Source organism: Peromyscus californicus, unplaced genomic scaffold (genome assembly GCF_007827085.1).
Source record: "Peromyscus californicus insignis strain IS unplaced genomic scaffold, ASM782708v3 Scaffold_22__1_contigs__length_63687245, whole genome shotgun sequence".
NCBI lineage: Eukaryota > Metazoa > Chordata > Mammalia > Rodentia > Cricetidae > Peromyscus > Peromyscus californicus.
This window is the reverse complement of record NW_026294525.1, coordinates 61,617,159-61,636,965: the sequence shown is the minus strand read 5'-3', so window position 1 is coordinate 61,636,965 and position 19,807 is coordinate 61,617,159. Positions and strand designations below refer to the sequence as shown.

General features: G+C 49.3%; 1 protein-coding gene across 1 annotated transcript in view; it reads left to right on the top strand.

Moving 5' to 3' along the window:
• Positions 1-19,411, top strand: part of Foxo3 (forkhead box O3) — a 95,100-nt gene extending 75,689 nt beyond the window's left edge. The window contains exons 3-4 of the mRNA XM_052751530.1: positions 4,601-6,035; positions 19,298-19,411. Of these exons, the coding sequence (XP_052607490.1) occupies positions 4,601-6,001 (1,401 nt within the window). The 3' untranslated portion in view covers positions 6,002-6,035; positions 19,298-19,411. The remainder of the gene's footprint in view (positions 1-4,600; positions 6,036-19,297) is intronic.
• The last annotated feature ends 396 nt before the right edge of the window (positions 19,412-19,807 follow it).

The following is a 19,807-nucleotide window of genomic DNA, read 5'->3' as shown; positions in this document are numbered from 1 at the left end:
GGCAGGAAATCATAGCCCTAGTTTTCTGGCCAAGTGAACTTCACAGTGTACTGAATTGTGTATGTGAGTAGGCTTCGTGGGCTTAGAAAAATCACACTTGATAGAACTAGAGTTTAGCAAACCATGTCTTAGTTACCTTCAGCTGCCATTCCCACGCTACAGTAAAACCTTGGAAATTTAGATCATTTCTTAGGGTGATACATAAATTAATGGAAAGCCATAGTGTGGTGGTGGTGGTGGTGGTGGTGGTGGTGGTGGTGGTGGTGGTGGTGGTGGTGGTGGTAGTGTGTCTTTGGGTTGGGAATTTTTGAGGGTTTTTTTTGGTTTGTTTGTTTTGGGGTTTTGTTTTGTTTTGCAAGACAGGGTTTCTCTGTGTAGCCCTGGCTATCTTGGAATGTTCTATAGACCAAGCTGGCTTTGAATTTTTGAGCTTTACCTGCCTGTACCTCCTGAGTGCAGGGATTAAAGGCATGTGCATTTCTACTGCCAGGCACAATAGGATATTTTTAATGGTAGTTTTCCTGAGATTAAAGTGGAGGAGAATCTTACAGAACCTCATTTTTCACCTTTTTTTTTTCTTTTTTTTTTTTTTAAATCTTTCTTAAGCCGGGCGGTGGTGGCGCACACCTTTAATCCCAGCACTCGGGAGGCAGAGCCAGGCGGATCTCTGTGAGTTCGAGGCCAGCCTGGGCTACCAAGTGAGTCCCAGGAAAGGCGCAAAGCTACACAGAGAAACCCTGTCTCGAAAAACCAAAAAAAAAAAAAAAAAAAATCTTTCTTGTTTGGATAAAACCGAGGTGGAAAGCTAATCATTAGACCTCTGACCTCTGAGGAAAATACATCTGTGGCATCTAGCCTTGGCAGGGCAAGGGCATTAGAACAGTGATGGACAGGTGAGCTATGTTTATTGGCTTTTGTCAGTGCCCCACCTTCAGACTGTGGGTTTTATAAATGCAAGGTGTCCAGACTGCATGGAGAGGCTGCTGGGACTGGCCTGTCAGGGCGGTGTGGCCCAGTTCTGGTTGGCGTTGCCTTAGTAGTAAAGGAGCTAGAAAAACCTGTCTGAGCACCGTAGATAATGACCTCGGGGAATGTATTCTGCTATTAGTGAACCTCTAAACTGAGAGGCCAGTGAAGGCTGGCCGCTAACGCCAGTCTCTGTGTGTAGGAACCCGGTGGACGGTCCCATTGGTTAGTGTGGGCATACTGCCTCCCCTCCGGAAGGGGACTCCACAACAACAGAATGCCTTTTTACAAAGACTAGGAAAAGGCCTCTACATTTCAAAGTATTTCATAAAGAAAATCACAGTAAGATGATATTCTGTGTGTTTCCCCTTTTTCTTAAAGCAGAGTTACTCTGGGTGCTTTTCTGAACTGTCGGTACAAGCACATTACACGAGGACTTCTCGTTAACCTGAAGGGCCAGAGGAAAAGCATGGCTTGAGAGTTGGCAAACTGCCTCTGGTTTTGGTTTCTGTGCGTTGGCTGGTAGGCTGTCTATTTCCTATCTCTGAGCCTGGCCTTCATGTGCAGAGCCGGGGGGCCCTGATAACTGCCGCAGCCTTGACGTGAAGATTGGAGGCTGTGACTGTGTCCAGTAGCCAGAGGTGACCTGGCAGATCTTCAGAGCTTGGCTTTGTAATTAGGGACCAGGACAGGAGGCCAGTCTTCATGACCCACCCTGCTCTGACACCCAAGGCGCTGGCCTTCCTTGCCAGGTGTCCAGGCCCTTACAGAAGCTTGCTGGATCTCTAATTTTAGCCACTGGTAATTGCAGAAAAGTATAATATACATCATTGGGGGTTAGAGTCCTAGATGGCCGTCAGAAAAATCCATAAAATGTTTCATGGGTCTCTTGGTAGGGTTTGGAATTGGTAGCAGTAAAATACATTTTAAAAAAATACTGCTCCCTATTACACAGGATCACTGAATGTCTTAAGATGGCTCATTTTTGTAAATGTTTGGTGTTCATGTGAACTCTTCCCAGAATTCACAGCAGTGGAGCTGACAGGTAGGAATGATGTGGGGGGGGTGTCTGCATTGCACCCCTAAAGCCTCAGGACCAGCTTACTTTTCACCCTGAAGTTTGTGTTTAGGTTTTTACTGAATGAGCTGAATTACCCATGTACTCAAAGAGGGACTGCTGTGTTCTTCTCTGCAAGCGTGTGTAAGGAATGCACTTCATAGAGAAGGCATCCCGTTTCAAAGAAATAAAATTCTCACCCGTTAGTACACTTGCCATTATTCTTTTTAAAAAGCAGTGGAGTGTGAAAAGGGAGCAGGGTCTGTAGTCTCCTGGGCAAGGCCTGCTTCTCTGGGTCCTCGGGCGATGCCTGCTGTCTGCCCATCCTGGTGGCAGTTGTGGAGATGGCGCTGTGACCGAAAGTGCTGGTGTGCTTTGCCCAGCCTGGACTGCAGTCCCTTCTTGGATAGGAACGCGCATTAGGAATACTGTGGATTTTCAGTTATTTACTTGTGACAAAATCCTGTTGACTTTCTGTGTTTTAAAAACAATCTGGTAGAACACATGTATTTGTATCTTCTACATAAATACAGTTGATGGTTGCCAAGTTCTTTTTAAATGTGACTTTTAGAATTGTTCATAATTTAATATGCAGTATTATTAGGCAATGTCTTTCAGTCTTTAACTTGCCAGTAAAAACTCATCTGGCCTGCAGGTGCTCTTCCAGATGTGGGGAACACCATCAGCTCTTTTCCTGTTGCATGCACAGAAGGCATTTTACAGATTAGAGTGAGCTTCCCCCAGGCTCTGAGCACTCTTCATTATGGACCTGCACTTCATAAGAGGAGGGGGAAAAAAACCCTGAAAGCATAGCGTGACTGGTGTCTGCAGTGCATGATCATCTGTCATTGTTATGTCATCCATGGCAGGGGGGTGGCTGGATGTTATCATGGCCCTGAGGAAGATGGGAACCTGCTGTGGTTGCAGACAGATGAAATGATTTGTTTGGGGTCACGTGCTTGGCCAGAGGCAGAGAGATGGCTGGGCCTGGTGACCCTTGACAACTGGGTGTCTCCACTAAGCCAGGAGGGAGATTCTTTCAGTGAGTTCAGATCACTGGGACTTTAAAGGGGTTTGCCTTACATTAAAAGGGGGACAGGGAGATTTTGTCTTCGATATATAGAAAACTTGTGAAAATAAAAGAATCCGCATGTATCCACCATCGAGTGTCCCCTCTTAACACCCTACAGTCCTGGTACAAGTGTCACAGTTGATGAGCCAATATTTATCATTATTATGAACTGAAGTCTGTACATGGTAATCAGACTTCCCAGTTTTTTTATAATTTTTTTTTTTCTGTGATGTGATCCCACCCAGCTCTAGTTCCCATGTCCCTTTGTCTCTCTGGCTGCGATGGTTCTGGGAGCACCAGCAGACCTTTGTCCCTTAAAGTGGGATTCATGTTTTCCTTATGATTAGTCTGGGGTTTAGGTTTTGGAACAAGACTGATGAAAAGCTGCATTTTCAGTGCATTTTATCTAGGATGCACACTAGCAGTGTGCTGGTCCCTGTTAATGGAGGCCTCGGCCACCCAGCGGACACAGCGTCTGTCAGATTTCTCCACTACAAATTACTCTTTCCCCCTTTCATACTGTACTCTTTGGAAGGAAGTCACTCAACCCACACTTCCTGAGGCTGCAGAATGTATAAATGAGGCAAATTCTTCTAAATGAGAGACTTACTCCTTCACTGTCCCTGAAAAACCCTGCCCTGCCCTTCCCATGGCTGCGGGAATTACGTGGTGAGTTGTGAAATTGTGGCAGGATGGACCCTGTTTCACACTCTCCGGCAGAAGTGCTTCAGAAGTAACTGCTGGCCCTGCACTTGTGCAGCCAAGGACTGCAAAAGAGAACAAAATAGCCACCAAGGTGACTAGTTTCCCGGAGAGCTGGGAGGTTTATTGACAATTATGGCGAGGGAGTGATACGGTAATAAATTATCAGTGTGAACTGTAGTGTAAGAGATGTAATTATAGGCTGGATGGCGCATGCGCTCTGGCGTGAACATGCTGGCGGAGGCAGGGGCAGGTAGATCTCTGAGTCTGCGGCCAGACTGATCTACAGAGCTAGTTCTAGGACAGCCAGGGCTACCCAGAGAAACACCCTGTCTCGAGAAATGAAAGAAAAGAAATATAATTAAAGAAAGTGCAACAGAACTTGAGGATCTGGAAAAGCCGTGTCGAGGAGCTCCATGCTTCCAGCGCCTCCCCAGCACGAAAGCTTCCCATTTAGCCGGATGCTCTGTTCCAAGTCACAAAGATGTCTGCTACTTAATAAAAGTAGACATGCTAGCCTGTGAAATGGAAGCTGACCTTCAAGATGGCGGGCGCCGTGGGTAAAAGCCTTGGCTGCTGAACCCGGTGGATGGCCTGAGTTCGTTCCCCGGGCCCACGGGGTGCGAGGAGGGAGCCCGCACCACAGCTGTCCTCCGATGTCCACGTGCATATGTGGTACCCTCCTCTCTCCCCCCAAAATGATATTTTTATTTTAAGAAACAAATTGAGAGGTCTCTATGAATGTCTGCTCTGGACTGGACCGTCCTGGCTCACACTGTCCCCTTTCCCTTCTGTCTCCACAGAACTCCATCCGGCACAACCTGTCCCTGCACAGCCGGTTCATGCGAGTGCAGAATGAAGGAACCGGCAAGAGCTCGTGGTGGATCATCAACCCTGACGGCGGAAAGAGTGGGAAGGCCCCCCGGCGACGGGCCGTCTCCATGGACAACAGCAACAAGTACACCAAGAGCCGCGGCCGGGCGGCCAAGAAGAAGGCGGCCCTGCAGGCCGCCCCGGAGTCGGCGGACGACAGCCCTGCCCAGCTCTCCAAGTGGCCTGGCAGCCCCACGTCCCGCAGCAGCGACGAGCTGGATGCATGGACAGACTTCCGCTCACGCACCAATTCCAACGCCAGCACAGTCAGTGGCCGCCTGTCGCCCATCCTGGCAAGCACAGAGTTGGACGATGTCCAGGACGATGACGGCCCCCTCTCGCCCATGCTCTATAGCAGCTCTGCCAGCCTGTCGCCCTCTGTGAGCAAGCCGTGCACCGTCGAGCTCCCGCGGCTGACGGACATGGCGGGCACCATGAATCTGAACGATGGGCTGACCGACAACCTCATGGATGACTTGCTCGATAACATCACGCTCCCGCCCTCCCAGCCATCGCCCCCCGGGGGGCTTATGCAGCGGAGCTCCAGCTTCCCATACACCGCCAAGAGCTCCGGCCTGGGCTCCCCAACCAGCTCCTTCAACAGTACGGTGTTTGGACCCTCGTCTCTGAATTCCTTGCGCCAGTCGCCCATGCAGACCATCCAAGAGAACAAGCCAGCCACCTTTTCTTCCATGGCACACTATGGTAACCAGACACTCCAAGACCTGCTCACGTCAGACTCCCTCAGCCACAGCGATGTCATGATGACTCAGTCGGACCCCTTGATGTCTCAGGCTAGCACTGCTGTGTCTGCCCAGAACGCCCGCCGGAATGTGATGCTCCGCAATGACCCCATGATGTCCTTCGCTGCCCAGCCTACCCAGGGGAGTTTGGTCAATCAGAACTTGCTCCACCACCAGCACCAAACCCAGGGCGCTCTTGGTGGCAGCCGTGCCTTGTCAAATTCTGTCAGCAACATGGGCTTGAGTGACTCCAGCAGCCTTGGGTCAGCCAAACACCAGCAGCAGTCCCACGTCAGCCAGTCTATGCAAACCCTCTCGGACTCTCTCTCAGGCTCCTCACTGTACTCAGCTAGTGCAAACCTTCCCGTCTTGGGCCATGACAGGTTCCCCAGTGACTTGGACCTGGACATATTCAATGGGAGCTTGGAATGTGACATGGAGTCCATTATCCGTAGCGAACTCATGGATGCTGACGGGTTGGATTTTAACTTTGACTCCCTCATCTCCTCACAGAACGTTGTTGGTTTGAACGTGGGGAACTTCACTGGTGCTAAGCAGGCCTCATCTCAGAGCTGGGTGCCAGGCTGAAGGATCACTGAGGAAAGGGAAGTGGGTAAAGCAGGTCAGTGCCCAGTGCCATACGTAAGAACCGCAGGTGGGGGTGGCGAGGGCCCGTGAAGCACCGGGAAGCGGTCGTGACTCCCAGACGGTTCATCGGTTTCAGCTGCAGACTAGACAGGCCTCACAGCTGTCGTTAGTAAGAAGAACACCCATATATTCAAAGAGAGCTAAGACACAGGTTCTCCTACCTCTGTGGGTGGATGGAGGGAAGGGGAGGAAGGAACATGCTTAGTCATAGGCCGTAGGTCATAGGTCAAGGTGAAGCATACCAGCCCAAGGAGTTTCTTACAAAACTCCCATCCAGCTCCAGCTCTGTCTTCTGTGTGGTGGTTCTTTACCCCCTAGAAAAGCAGTGTTTTGCATGACTTCCGATTAACTGTAGCTGTATTTGTGGACTCAGTGACTATGAAGCAGGATCTGTCAGATTATCCTTCTCAGTATAGGACATCGTTTGGTGCCCAGAGTTAAATCATTTTAAAAAGCAAGTTAGGTTGAAAATACATGTTTTTTCATGGGAGTTTTTTTGTGCATCTCTCTGTTTCTCAACCTATAAATGATGTCAGGTGCAGGTGACGTAGTTATGGATGGTGACAGCTTTTTTTCTATTTCATTTTTGTTGTTTTTTTTTTTTAACTGTATTTGACACTCAGCAGCTAGTTCTCATCAGCATTGACTGTAAGTTTTTAAGGTCGTTAACAGAGGTAGAGGTTACCACCAAGTAGGTGCCACAGTGTACACAGAGGGAGCGTTCTCCAGATGGCTTTATTGAGCTGGGGTGGGTGCTCACGTCTGGAGCCCCGTCTCCTCATGTCAAGTTTGTTTTTCTCGGACCGCCCAGGGGTCACGCTTCGTGCAGCCCACTCACCGCGTGGGTGCGCTTGGGAGTGTTAATGGTGTGTTCTTAGGTCACCACCTCGCTGATGTCAGAGGCCCTTCTCACCAGCCTTTGCCGGAGCCCTTCTATCAGGCCCACACTGGGGCCGTGGGAGGAGCGCGGGGCCGTGGGAGGAGCGTGGCAGCTTTCCTTAAACGGCAGTGTTTCCAGGCTGCTGCACTAGAACCAGCTGTAGCGCAGTGAGAAAAGCAGTGGACGTGGGCAGGCAGGACACACCTGCAATCCCAGCCCTGGGGAGGCAGAGAAGAGAGGCATGCATCTGAAGCTAGCCTGGGCTACATGAGGCCCTGAAGGCCCAGTCCCACCTTGCCATTCCAGCTGCAGTGATGGGGTGGTCCCTTAGCTCCTGAGCCTCACTCTCCCAGTTTTTACTAGGAAGATAGGGTCCTGCTGTTCCATAGGGCTACTGCAGGGATCTGATGGGATCACAGGAGAGTGTGAAGGGGCTTTGTAAAACTACATCAGGTTGGAGAGTGCAGTTGGTGAGCATGCTGACGGACAGATGAGCAGGCGGGGATCACAAAGGCTGATCACTTTGCCCAGGTCGTATGGTTAGTCCCAGAGACTGTTTTCTTAAGTGGCTTGATCTGTAACAGTTCTTATTTTTTGTAAAAGGTTAAAAAGGAAAAAAACAAAAAACAAAAAACACCAAAGGCACTCTAGACTGGGCCAGAGTGTGAATAATAGACAAAACTTCCCTGGAACTCTTCTGAAGGATTAGGGAGGGGCATCTAGCTATTTCTGCCAACTGGTTTGTTTCAGTGTGTGCCTCCAATGCCCAGTGTTAAAGGGCCCTGGACCCTCGGCTCCCTGTTTTCTTCTTTCTGTAATTTCCATCTCAGCAAGCTGCTTACCACCTCCTTCAAAAGAGAAAAGAAACTCAAAGCCCTAACCCCCGGCCTTGTTAACCCTCCTCCCTGGGGCAGGAATTACAAGGGTCTCCTCTGGTGAGCTCACTGAAGCCTCCCTGGGTAGCTGTCAAGGGGGATGTCAGACCATTCTGAGTCTAAAGAGGCTCAGTTTCCCAGGCACAAGCAGGCTCCCGACGGAAGCCCAGACGTCTGCTACAGTCATTCAATAGCCTAGAGCTGGTGAAAGGCTGTAATGGAAGCTAAGGAGAATGGTATTGCAGTCGGTTACTACCAGACCTGAACTTGGGCCGGAGGATCGACTTTAGAGATGCAGGTATTTTACTGGACTTTTTGAGATGGAGATGTTCAGATTTTGGAAGAATAAATAGCTTGTTTTCCTTGAAGAAGAGTGTGGCTTCTGAAGACACAAGGAAGTTTAATTTGTTCGTCATTGTGAGAAGGTTACTTCCTAGTTCACCAGGAAGTGTTTATGAGCAAATGTGCTCTCAGTTTTTGTCTGTTTCCAGTGTGGATTGCTCTTCTAGCTGAGTAGCTGAGTGTGTGTTCATACAAAGTTGCATGAAAATCTGTAAAGGGAGATTTAAATATATGATGCACTTTAATTTTATTAGTGATACATTTCAGTTTTGGAGACCATGCATTTCGTCATTATACCCCAAAGGAACTCCAGGTAGTTAGTTAGCTTTTTAGAACATTTTTAAGGGGGGTGGATTTGAGGTGTGTGTTTGTTTGTTTTTTCCTGTTAAAAATAGAGTGAGGGCTGGCAAGGTGGCTTGGCAGGTCAAAGGGCCTACCCAACAAGGTGGGAGCTGAGCTGGATCCCCAGAATCCACAGACGGAGAGAACCCGCTCCCAAGAGTTGTCCTCTGACTCCCACACTTCAGTGGCCTGTGCATGCCCACACCTGCACATATTATCACTCAATAATAAAGGAAAAGAGCTGGGCACAGCACACTGGCAATCCCTGCCTCAGTCTCTCAAGTGCTAGAAGATAAGAGCTTAGCGTCAGCATGGGATACACATAGTGAAGACCCCTTCTAAAAACAGAACAAAACAGACCATAGAAAAATTGACTCAGTTTTCCTGAGAACAGTCTGTCTTGTTGCCCACAGGACAAGAGAAGGAACATCCTAAGGGGGTGACGGGGAGGGACTTGGGGGAGTCTGGTTTCCTGGTGGAGAATTTCCATCCTGTTTTAGAATGAATTCTGTCAACCATCAGGAACATGGTGTGACCAAAAAAAGGGGGTTGTTTTTTGCTTTTTTTTTTTTAAACTTTTAAGCTTAACTTGTTTCCACTTTATTAAAGGTTTCTCTTATATTTGGGAAACAGGCCTAAAGGCAGACTCTCAGCTTCACCCCCTCCCCATTGGTCACCCCAGCTCCCTGAGCCCCCTTCTTCCTGGCTTGCCTTTGCTTTATTTCTTTAGACTGGTGTGCCAGTACAAGGTCACATGGCCCCACTGTGGCTAATGGAGCAGCTCTGGCCAGGTGACATCTTACTGGAGAACCTCTGTGACAGGCATCCCTGGAGATCTGGGAGTCTCACATACAGCATTCATTTTAGGGCCTGGAGAAAAGCCTTCACCTCCTGGGCTGTGTGTTCTGTGAGTGCCGGCTCCTGGGTGGTTAGAACACTGTCTTCCAGGGGCTTGTGGACTTGGAAGTATGTACAGGTGTGGAGAAGGCGGTGTGCTGGCTGGCTATCATCTGAGCTTCCAGTGAACCCTCTTGACTCTGACAGGTATCCCCTCACACAAGAAAGCTACTTAAATCTCACCATTGTCTTGATACCGGATCCTAAATTCACAAGATCTTCTGCTGTTCTTCCTCGTTTTGTATTTGGAGACCCCTCTGGGGAGAATTCAGAAGGTACTTTTATATTTAAACTACTTTATGATAAAAACTGGAAAACACCCATTAGCAGAAGCTAGATGGAAATGGGAGGGATTGCTCTCCTCCTTGCTCTGCCGTTAGCTACGTGAGTGATAAATCTCTAAGACTGTTGGGCTTCTGTCTGTCAATGGGAAGCCTTTTAAATGTGTGTGACATGCATGGTTTAAACTTGAATCCTACCCAGTCTGTAAAACGGTCCTACTGGGATGAACAGTGAGGGGCAGAACTAGAAGGGACTGGTGGTATACATGTGTAGACTTAGAATTTAGGGTTGATGCATGGGCTGCTTGCCCAAAGAGGCAAATCTGTGATGCCAGTTTGACTAACGTTTGAGCATTGTGATTCTATCATGTTTATATTGGGGGATAATTCTAACAAAATGCAAGAATATTGGCTATCTGTGTTACATTTTTCTTGACGTCGATCACTTCATTTGAGGGCCTGTAACATGGGGTAAACAGAGATTGTGGTGTGCTATGTGGAGAATGAACCCTGCTGTCTGCCTCTGGTTAGAGTCTACCAGCCCATGGAGTTCCATCTCTCAATTTGCTAAAAAGCTGAAAGACTGGCCTGTCATCCATGCTGAAACTGACTGGATTTTTGTTGTTGTTGTTTTTCTGTTTTGACACAGAGTTTCTCTCTGTAGACCTTGGCTGTCCTGGAACTCGCTCTTGATCATGCTGGCCTTGAACTCAGAGATCCACCTGCCTCTGGAGGTGTGTGCCACCAGTCAGATCAGGCTGGATCTTTTTAGTGTTGATGACAGTAAAGGAAAATTGATAACGAGTCAGTGTTTCCCAAGTTTCTTCAGTATCTTGACTCAAATATTCGTTGAGGAAACCACAGCACCAGAAACCCTCCCCTGGGTGTTTCCGATAGAGGCAGCAGCCCTCTGGAGGACCGTGGGCTCTCCTGACTTTTGCTGGGTGTTTTATATGCCTTGGCATACAGCGAGCACTTCTCAGCCTCAAAGTGTGGCTGACCCCACGTGGGTGGACATGCTCCAGAGCAGCCAGAATCATTGAATGCAGTTTGTCTGGGTACCTACTGGCATGGGAGAGAAAGGCAAAACAAACTGTGTCTGTCCCTCGAGGGGTGCATGGCCTAGATGGGAAGGAGGTGGCAGTGGTAGCAGGCATTTATCCTGTTGCAAGAATGACTTCCATGGGAATGTGAGCCACAGGCCCGTGCAGTATGACTACCTTAGCGTGCTGGAGTTTCTTGGTCAACCCTGCAGACAATTCCATTGTTACATGTTTTCCATGTATTCTTCCTGTGAGCATAAAAATAAAGGCCCTATGACTACAGGAGCTCCATGCAGATAGGTCAGAGTTCAGGCCGAGCCCAGGTGCTGGCTTCTTGTTTAAAAACCAACAGGACCTTTCTTTTCATTCATGCTTGGCTTCTAGGGCCAGTTCCTCAGATTGGACATGAGCATCCGCTTCAGCACATTGTCCCAGACTCCACTCTGAGGGGAATTAAAACACCTCTCTGCAGCTCACTCAGGGTTGCATGAGGTCCTTGAGATGTCAGAGACTGACCTTGGAGGTGTCTGTGTTTTCATGGCTGTATGGCATCCAGTCTCACCAGGCTTTACTTAGACAGTAAGGCAAACATTTATACTTCTCGTACAGAGCTAGCTTTTCTAAAGCTGTCATGTGGGATACTGTGTTTTGTCACTGTTTTAAGAAGTTATTTGATGTTTATTGTGATTTTGATGATCCTGTAATTTCTCACGCAGACTCTGAAGCAACTAAGCCATTCTTACACTGTTGGCAGAACGCAGCTGCTTCCCTTGACGCTAGTTTTGGTCTCTTTTCGTGCCTGTTTGGTGAAACTTGCTTTCTGCATCTGTGCCTTCGAAGTCCTGCCTGCCACTTTGGGGATACACATTAGAGAGGCTGGTGCTTTCCGTTTTGAAAGGGAACTCCTGCCACAGATGGACTGGCGAGGTTTTAGGCTTTACCAAAGCATTCCATTAGCATCTCCGAAGGAGGGCTCCAGGGACCCCACCTTTCCCTAGGCTGTTGATCTTCACTGGAGCCAGGACCAGGCTACTGGGAGAAGCTTTGCCTTCCTCTGCTCAGAAGCCAGAGCTTAGGGAACCTGGACCTCCCATCCTCACCAGGCTTCTCAGACCGCTCAGAGATGCAGAGGTACTCCCAGCCTCCTGGGGCTTTTGTGGAAGCAGAAAGAAATATGCAGATGGGCAGATGCTCACAGTGGTCTGGCCTCTAAAAGCTGGTGGTTACCGGTTTGGCACAACACAGTTTTGGGGGGTCAGGAAGTCAGTCAGGACCCAGGGAACTGGGCTGCAGGGATTATATCTGGTCCACTTTTGTTCCCTTCTCTCCCAGCAGGAGATGTGGACCTTACTCTGTAATTCTAGACTTTCCATTTGGTTGGTGACCTTTAAATGCATGATGGTCATTTGTTGAAGGATGAGAATCTTTGGTCATGAAGTCTCAGGGTAATTCCAGCGTTTCTGGAGGACAGGCTCTAATCGTCGGTCCCGAGTGATTGAGGGTTTGTGTGCCGCTGTGTCCCCTTTCCTCTCCTCCTTTTCCTCCCATGCTAGTCTTCCACCCTCTTCCTCTCTGGTGAAAGCAATCCAGGCCATACATTTTCTTTCTTTTTTCAGTGAAATATTTAGATCCCTGTGGAATGTTTGATTTGGTTCCCTAGGGGAGTTAATAGCCAAGGAGACCCCAGCCAGAGGCATTCTTAGACTTAGGTTCCAAGTCAAAATCTTTCTACTGGTCCTCCCATTGTGAACGTGGCCCAGCGGCTCACTGGAACATCTGTTGATCATTTGTATGTTCATAAAATGATCACAAAGCCATACAGACCAAGTTATAAATAATCAAAAAATGTGATGGTGGAGCTGTTAGAAGGCGGAGCTAAAACACTGCCTGCCACTGAGTGTCTCAGCCAAAGCACAGCTTGCCAGAGGCAGCTGGGTTCCTGTCAGGCTTCCTGTGTCAGACTTCCCTGTGTAGTGCAGGTGGACAGTGGGCTGCACTGAGATCAGGGCCACGTGAGCACAAGACTTCCCTCCCTACTGGAATCGGCACACCGGCAACACCGCCGACCTGTCAGGAGACGTTCTGTCTCCTTCAGACTTGGTGTCAGCTTCCTTCTGCTCCCTCTTGGTTTCCCTCCTCGGTTGGTTGTTGGCTACCGTCTGTTACCTGCAAGTCCTGGTGGTACCTTGCAGGTGGATGGGTAGTTTGAAGTCTGAGGAACCTGAAGAACTGAATTGTTGTTGTTGTTGGAAACATTAGTCTCTCAAGATCTTGTCTATGTTTGGAACAGGAAAAGAGGACTTTGGTGGACCCTGCCCTATGTGCCTGGCACCTGGACCTGCAGGTGGGGTGGTGTCTACACTCCTCCTGCCCTCAGGAGATCTAGAGCATCCCCAGCCTGCATACTGCCATCGTAATTTACCCACCTCACCCCAGGTTCACACCCGGTGAAGGTAAACAGGACGATTCAGGTCATGGCTTGTGGCTGTAAGCATTTCTTCAAGGCTCCTGTTCTCTCCTGTAGATGGTGGATCACTTAGTTGTGACAGCAGCTTGAGACAGAGTAGCAAGACTCTTTTTTAAAATAATTTATTTTTATTTTATGTTCATTGGTGTTTTGCTGGCATATATGTCTGTGGGAGGGTGTCAGAAGCCCTGGAACTGGAGTTACAGACAGAATGTCGGAATTTGAGGGCTTTTTATGGTGGGGTGTACAGAAACAAAAGAAGGCTAATTATTACATAGTTGAGAATCCATTGAATGTTAAAATGTGCCTTGTATCAATTTCATCTTATAAGAAACAGGAATTTTAGAAACTTATCTGAAAACCCCCTCCCTGGGAAGCATTACCAATCTTAGATTCTGTTCCACAAGCAGTAGGTTCTGCCTGAGTGCCAGTGAGCCTCACTGGGCAGATGTGAAGAAGTCCTGGAAGCAAAGGACACTGGGTGCTGGAATGGACAGGGGTAAGGGCCACTCCAGTTTAATCGGCTAACATGTATTGCAAACCTATTTTTTTTTTTTTAACTTTAAGCTTTCCAGGCTACTTGGAACATCAAGACAATATATTTCACTCACAGGAATTTATGCTGCTTGAGGGCAAATACTTTGTCTAAGATGGTGCTCTTAAAATAGCAGGCGTTCCCTGGTGCTTGAACCGTTGCAAAGACTTTGTCCTGCTTTCAAGGAATTCAGTGTATTGAGAGCTCAGAGTGTGGTAGGCATTCTGGACACCAAATGCTTCAGTGCTACCTACAAGGCATAGGGAACATCTGGGGAAGGCAGAGTGGAGGGCTGGCTGGTGAGTCACCTGGGTAGGAGGAGGGCAGGCTGGGCGAAGTGTCCCCGAGATGACTCCTGGGTCAGTGTGTAGTTTATGCTCAGCACACTGGTGGAGTGTGTGGAAGATGGCGGGACCTGATCCCACAGGTCTTTGCCAGTTAAACTTTGGGGTATTATAGTTGAGGGTCATTAACCACAATCTGGAGAGGATCTTAACTCCCCCCCCCCCAAAAAAAAAAAAGCGGTTCTTTTTGTTTGGTTTGGATTTTTTTGGTTGGTTGATTTGGGTTTTGTTTGCTTTGTTTATTTATTTTTGTTTTGTTTTGTTTTTTGAGACAGTATCTCACTATGTAGCCCTAGCTGGCCTGGAACTTGCCATGTAGACCAGGCTGGCTTTGAACTCACGATGTTCTGCGTTCCACTCTCTCCCTAGTACTGGGATTAAAGGCATGTGTCACCACGCTTGGCAAAAGTGGTTCTTTTGAAAGAATAGAATCCCAAACTTTGCATAATCTGTGAGTCGGAAGCATCCAAGACTCAAGAGCATGTACAGGAGAGCAGACTGCATGGAGGATTCTCGCCTTCTTCCAAGGCGGAGACAGGCTGTTGTCTGTTGTCCTTAGCTGTCAGTAATTCCTGGCACCACTCTGTCCTCAGCTGGGGAGTGTGAAGCTTGTTGCTCCTCTTAGTTCCCCTGCATTTTGTCAGCACAGCACAAAGGCTGGCCAAGAGGGCAGACAGACAAGTCTAGGCGTCAAAGTGTCCTGGAAGCGAAAGGCTCTTGCAAGTGCTATCTCCAGCCTTCCCAGCCAGGCCTTGGAGACTTTCCCTGACACTTGCAAAGCTTCAGCGTGCTCCTGAGGAAAGAGAGCACGCCATGGCCCAGCCCAGCACGTCACGGGTCTCACCTGCTTTTCTGCAAGCTAAACTTTTTGTCTTTAAGCAATGTGTGTAGGTTGGTGCCTTTCCACCTTACCCCAAGTGTTATATCTCTTCCGTGTTTACTCACCTGGTAGGAAGAGCTCATGTTACCAGACTGGAGGGGCCACAGCCTGGTTCGGTCACCTGTCCGAAATACCCATCTAAAGGAGACAGTGGTAAACAGCAGAACGGGGAGAGTTAGCCATTGTGTCCACATGGGCAGAGGGACACGGGATCCAGAGACTACCCAAGGCTGCCTTTGGGGATCCTGACAGTGGTGGTAGGTTCAACTAAGAAGAGGTGCTTTGCTGGGCAGCCTGGGGAATAGTGGTCCCTGCCCACCACCAGCTCATGCCAAGTGTCCCCTGCCAGGTCATCCCTAGTTGTACATTTTTCTCCTGGAGATAAGTTTCTCCCCTGACCAACCTCAAGGGCGTCACCCATTTCCTCTCCCGTGGGAGATTCCTGGGGAGATCCTAGTTCTTAGGGTCCATTCTTTCAGCAGAGCACAAACCTCTCTTTAGAACACACTCACTCATTCCTCCAGACAGGTGGGTTACACAAGGTCCAGGTTTCCTTCTGGGAGGCTTTGCCACCAAATAAAAACTTGCCCTCCAGTGCCTAGCACGGCTCCTCGACGGCATTTGCCTCAGTGGGTGCTTACACAGACGGCTCCTCCCCAGCCCGTCTCTGGCCAGCTCTGTGTAGCCAGCGTAGGCCCGTCGGTGATGTGCGTGGGCAAAGCGCTAATACCACCACCTGTGTTTAGACTTCCTCACCTGTTAAGAGCCTGCTCTTCCAGAGGACCCAGGTTCAGTTCTCAGCACCCACATGGCAGCTCACAACTGTCCGAAACTCCAGTTCCAGGGGACCTGATGCCCTCAAACAGACACACGTGCAGGCAAAACACCAATGCACATAAAATAAAATAAATCTTTTTTTTTAAAGCCTGACCAAAATGTTTTGCCTAGGATAGCACCAGCACCGGAGGCTTTATTGAGTGTGACAGGTCACTGATGAGTGTGGCAGGCAGGCCTTGCTTTGCTTTGTGCTCCAGCAAAAACACTGAAACTTGGAGCCGCACTGCTGTTCTCTGAGCTCCAGGAGAGGCTGCCTGTCAGTCAAAGGAGCCCTTCCTTATCCATCTGAATGTTGCATACGGTCCCCCAGCTTGACCTTGGAGTTGCAGGTTGACTTAAAATTTTTATCTGTTTCAAAGCACGCAGGTCGGAGTGTTTCACTTTAACTTTGCTTTTTCCAGGCAGACATTCTTCCAGACAATTAAAATTCTAGCCAAGAAATAGTTGTTAACTGACTTGCCTGGGTTTGTGAACGTGAGAGTCTCCTCTCGCCCTCCCTTGCCTCTCACGTTGTATGTAGTTACTGGGGTCGTCCTTTCCTCCTCACAAGGAGGTAGACACGCTGCTGGCAAACGCATGCTCTCCACGGTGGAGTCGGCTGTGGGAACCGCTGCGCTCCGTGTCCAAATCCAAGTTGATTGGGTGCTTCTGTTCGATGTCATTTTGGAGGCATCTTCCTTTCTTAGAACATCGTGTGACTTGGTGATAATTAGGCAGAAACCTGTCTCCCCCGTAGATGCCAGGATCACAGAGGGAGTACCTCTCAGCAGATATTTTTAGAATGGACCACTTGATTGTCCTTGATCCAACAGCCTGGTTTCAAACTTAGCGAGGGGAGAGGAGGCCTCTTCTCCCTCCCCATGGCAGTCAGTGGTGAAACAGAACAGCCATTTTGTGTTGTTAATTGGTATATGGCTTGGTAACTGCAGAGTAACGTCGGTAAAGTTTGTCGGCTGTCTGCTTCCTTCTAAAGTCTGGGATTTTTAAGCTACAAAGGCATCAGCACATACACATGCCTCAGAGTTAGCTAAATCAGTGTGAACTCCCACAAAACCCACAAAACTCCCACTAATCCAGTCAAGCGCCATTGAACCCCCGGTTAGTGGCTGGTCCTGTCACGTTGCCCCCCTCAGTTCTTATTTGATGGAGAGGCACCAGCAGTGAGCTGCAGAAGCTGTTAGGATGTTCAAGGGTGCTCTCTCCAGGATTCCTTTGTTCATCTGAGTCCTCAATGCCTTCCCTTTCAGGTTGGTTGGGTTTCTCTTCAGTGTTTGTCTGGTTCCTTTACACTGCTTTCCTTCTGCCACAGAAAAGAACTAAAAGCAGTGGCCTCCCAGAGGGCTGAAGCGAGGGGATTTTGTGAAGCGGGCCCTCTGCAGGAGCTGCCTCTGGCCCTCCTGGCTCAGCTGGTAGGCAGGGAGGCAGCTTCCTGCATAGGCCTCCCCAGGAGGCCTTGCGGAGACCCTGGGGGGAACTCCAGCACATAGTGTCACAGGTGGCCCCACCCCAGTCTGCAGAAAGGGGAGAGTGATGATTAGTGCCTCTTCTTTTTAATGATGACATTCCCAGAGGATGCTGGGCCTTTGCTGAGGGAATGGGGGTGTGGCAGCCTGGGAATTGTTGCTGGTGTGACTTTGGACTACTGTGGTGAGGCTCATGTCCCAGTTTCAGGGCCCATGGCCGGTCCTAACTAGATGATGACATGTTGGGTGCCTAGGTGCACTCTGTTCCAGCCTCAGTATCAAAGCAGGCCACGTGCTCAGCCTCCGTTCTGGGGGAATGAAGTATGTCATCTTCCCATCATGCACTGGTTTTCACAGCGGAGTAATTAACACCGAAGGGGACCAGGGAGGGTCTGAATTAGGTAATACCTTGCCACTTCTCCCTAGGCACTTCAGAAAGGCAGGATTGGGACCTGGGGAACTTAGTCCCCTGGTGATTAATGTCATAGTGATGTTAGACTGTGATTTGTTAGCTCTCATTGTGAAGGAAAAAAGCCTAGTCCTTTTCAAAGGACTTCATCTGCTGCTCATGTTGGGTCATGCTTTCAGGACCCACGTAGAAGACTCAGAACAGTGTCTCTACCAGGCTGAGTTAAGTTACTTGCAGATAATGGGGTCTGGGTTTATGTTAGCTTTTTCTCCCTCTGGAGCTAAGAAGCTGTTGTTTTGTAGGCCAAAATAAAAGTGTCCAGTGGCTTTACAAAACAGAATGCCCCCAGAAAAGGTCCTCAGCCAAACCAGGGGTCCGCGGGAAGAGAGGGGCCTTCTTTTCCTAATTTATTGTCTTTGTCTCCACTGAAAAACTTCTGCTCTCCAGAGCCGTCACCAAGGAAAATATGGCCAGGGTGCTCAGTCCCACAGAGACGCCCTACTGACAGTCTCTGAAACCATCGAAGCTCCGGAGTAGTCTTAAAAGGGAAGAGGTGGGGCGCCCCGCACTGTGTGAGAGGTCACTGTGTTCTGTTGCTCAGTCACATGCCTGTTCCGGAAGATGGCCGGACCGTGTCGAGCTCCTGGTGCCTTGCCCTGCTCCTCTCACCAGGACCACCAGCCATGTCCCCACAGACAACAGAGTTTATGTCCCGAGGCCTGTCATGTTGGTTCCTTTAGCTTCATCTCTGAGTATCTTTAAGATTTATTTTTATTTCATGTGTTTAGGAGTGTTTGCATACATGTATGTAAGTGCAACATGTGTGGTGCCTGTGGGGGTCAGAAGAGGGCGTCATGTCCCCTGGAACTGGAGTTACAGACAGTCGCGAGCAGCTGCCATGAGGGTGCTGGGAAGTGAGCCCAGACCCTCTGGAAGAGCAGCCAGTGCTCTTAACTGGGCTCCCTGGACTCCAGTGCTCTGGGAAGACCTCCACTGATGACTGTGGAGACAGAATAATGTTAACAAGCTGTTCTATGGGAGGCGGGATGGTGGTGGCGCACACCTTTAATCCTGGCACTCAGGAGGCAGAGGCAGGTGGATCTGTTTGTGTGTGTGTGTGTGTGTGTGTGTGTGTGTGTGTGTGTGTGTGTGTGTGTGTGTGTGTGTGTGTGTGTGTGTAGAGATTACCCATGGGATCTCACTAAATTTGCCCCTGGGCTGACAGGGAGAACCCCAGAAGTACTGCTGTCTGCTTCGGGTAGCCAGCTTGCTTGTCTTAAGCTTGCTACATTCTAAAACCTAGACCAGACCCCAATCCATTCCCTGGCTGCCCCTAACTTAGCAACAAGACCCACAAAAAACCCCGTGTGCCTTTGTTCGGTATCCTCCCACAGTGCATGGTCCCTTCCCCTCGGGCTGTTTAACTTCAGGATGCTACAGTAAGACCAAGTAAGAGCTAAGGTAAGGAGTTCTCTGCAGTGTCCTTCGGCTGCAGACCTGAGATGCTTAGCCAAACGGCTTTATTGCACAGAGCCTGGGCTCTGCAGTCGGACAAGCTGGTGGGGTGATGAAGGCACCCCATCTTGCTTCCTGTTGTTTTCAGAGTGGCCTTAATAACTCTGGATTTCTTTTCTCTTTTAGACCCTCCAACTGACAGAAGACCTACAGAGAAGACCCTTTTGCCAAATCTGCTCTCAGCAAGTGGACAGTGATGTCGTTTACAGCTTTGTGACCCCACGCCATTCTCCTCACCCAGCAGAGACTGTTAGCAGCCGCGGCCCTGGGTGAAGCCCTGACCCGTGGATCAGAACTCTATAATGTATGCAAAATCTAACTCCTGAGTGACCTGCCGGCGAGGACAGCACCCTTCCACACCACCCACTCTCCTTCAGAGCACACCGGGAGCCCCTGGCGGTCCTGTCGAGCTTCATATCATGATGGTTTATGGGATGTTTTAAGTGTTGTGTGTTTCCCTTTGACCCTCTCAGTTTTCTACACACAGTCACTTGCAGTATTTTTCTGTTGAAAACGTTAACTGCCCTTCCCCTAGCACACTTCAAAGCAGAAGGGGAGTGCTGTACCAGTTCCCGGTCTGGCTTTGAGCGTCACAAGCTTCCCAGCCCGTGGAACTCCACAAACTTAACACATTAC